The sequence below is a fragment of the Lotus japonicus genome, chromosome 5 (genome assembly GCF_012489685.1).
Source record: "Lotus japonicus ecotype B-129 chromosome 5, LjGifu_v1.2".
Classification (NCBI taxonomy): Eukaryota; Viridiplantae; Streptophyta; class Magnoliopsida; order Fabales; family Fabaceae; genus Lotus; species Lotus japonicus.
The window spans coordinates 19,466,848-19,468,747 of record NC_080045.1 but is presented as its reverse complement, the minus strand read 5'-3'; the positions used below and the strand labels follow the sequence as shown (position 1 = coordinate 19,468,747).

The 1,900-nt window shown below is 41.2% G+C and overlaps 1 protein-coding gene across 1 annotated transcript; it reads left to right on the top strand.

Moving 5' to 3' along the window:
* Positions 1-786: 786 nt before the first annotated feature.
* Positions 787-1,626, top strand: LOC130719253 (uncharacterized). Its single transcript, XM_057569886.1, has one exon. It carries the CDS (start codon positions 787-789, stop codon positions 1,624-1,626), a length of 840 nt encoding a protein of 279 aa, XP_057425869.1.
* Positions 1,627-1,900: the final 274 nt, after the last annotated feature.

Sequence of the window (1,900 nt, the reverse complement as noted above, 5' to 3'; positions counted from 1 at the left end):
AAACTAGAAGGAAAATAAGAATGATCCAGCTTCCTACGCGAAATAGATTGACAAAAAATTCTAATTTTAATCAACCACTTAACTCACGTTTTAAGTCCAATACTATACATTATGTGATAAATTAGTATTTACTAGTCTATTTAAAAATAATATTAATCTTTCATTCAAAACAACAAGTCAAAAGATAAAAACAAAGTAACAACACAAAAAAAAGAAAAAAATATTAAAAAGAAAACATAAGAATTCATAGTCTAATATTTTTTATAATTTTTTAATCAATAAAATATATTTAAATAAAAACATATTTAACAAAAAACACACAAAAAAACCCAAAAATGAATATCCCGTGCATCGCACGCGTAAAAAGTACTAGTAATATTTAAAATAGGTGAGCTAGAAATTTCACTTATCTTATTATTAATTCACTTAGGATTACAATAACTTAACCTTAATTTTTTCGTGAGGCATATTTAGATAAAGCTTCTCGAACATTTTTGTTACATATAGACACAACCAAACCTACGGTCATCATGCAAACCTGTCAATCTAATTTTGTTTCTTTCCTAACTTCCATCACCATGAAACGTCTTCCTCTCGTGTTTCTTTCTTGGGTGACAGATTTCAAATATCTCAATGAAACCAAACTAATATATACATATATACATTCACCTCATTACCTCCCTCCCTCTTTGTCTCGTTGTTCTCTCTCCCTATCCCAAGACTTCATCAACATCACCGGGAGAGAGAGGGAGAGATTGAGAGAGAGAGGGAAATATATATAAAATCATGAGTTCATCAAGCCAAGGAGGAAACTCACAACCACCACCACCGCCAAACAAACATCCTGACAGCCCATCACCCCCACCGCCAACAACCACCACTTACCCCACCTATCCTCCGCCGCACCCGGCGGCGTGTTACCCACCGTCAGGGTACCCACCTGTCCCCGGCGGCCACCCTTATTACCATTACCCTCACAACACCACCACCTACCCATACGTCTACCCTCCTCCAGCCACCTACCACCATGTCAATGACACCGCCACCGGGAGATTCTTCCGGAGCTTCATATTTTGCTCCTGCATGATTCTAACTGTTTTCTTCCTCATGAGCCTCGTGATGGCAATGATGCTACACCCTCAGCTCCCTATCTACAAGGTTGTCTCCATGTCGGTAACAAATCTCACAACAACCCCCGCACTTTCCGGCGAGTGGGGCACCAAGGTTTCCATTGAAAACCCCAACGAAAAGCTCGCCGCGCATTTCTCCGGCTTCCGGGTCGACGTCATGTACAAGGACGGCGTCATTGGGGTGAGCTACTCTCCCGGGTTCGTTCTCAGCGTGAAGGAGATGAAGGAGACAGAAGCGAGGGGCGCCGCCACCGGGAACGCAAACCTCGAAACGGCGACGTTGGAGGACATGGTGAAGGAGAAAAACGCCACGGGGAGCATCACGTTTGCTCTGAGGGTTTCTTCCGTGAATGGTTTCAAGTCTGGTTCGTTTTCCTCGAGGGAAGCGGGGGTGGTGGCGTTTTGTGAAGGGTTGAGGGTTGTGTTTCCGAATAACGGTGGCCATGGGGCGTTTGATAGCGGGGGGAAACCTGTTGAATGTCAGCTTTATGTGTGATTAATGTTTGTGTTTGTGTTTGGGTTTTGGAGGATTGTTGAACTTGATGATTTTTTCTTATTTGGTGTTTCAGGATCCAGATAAGAATAAGATTTGAGCCTTGTAGATACATAGAAAATTAATTTTTGTTTGTGACTTCATACTAGCTTTACATCTCTTTACTCATTTCTTATTCCAGATAGCCTTGTCCAAGGAGAAATACTTAATTTTTCTGACAGCTTCATAAACGAAAAGTAAGAACAAGTTCGTGGCCTCTAAATCTCTAATCATTACA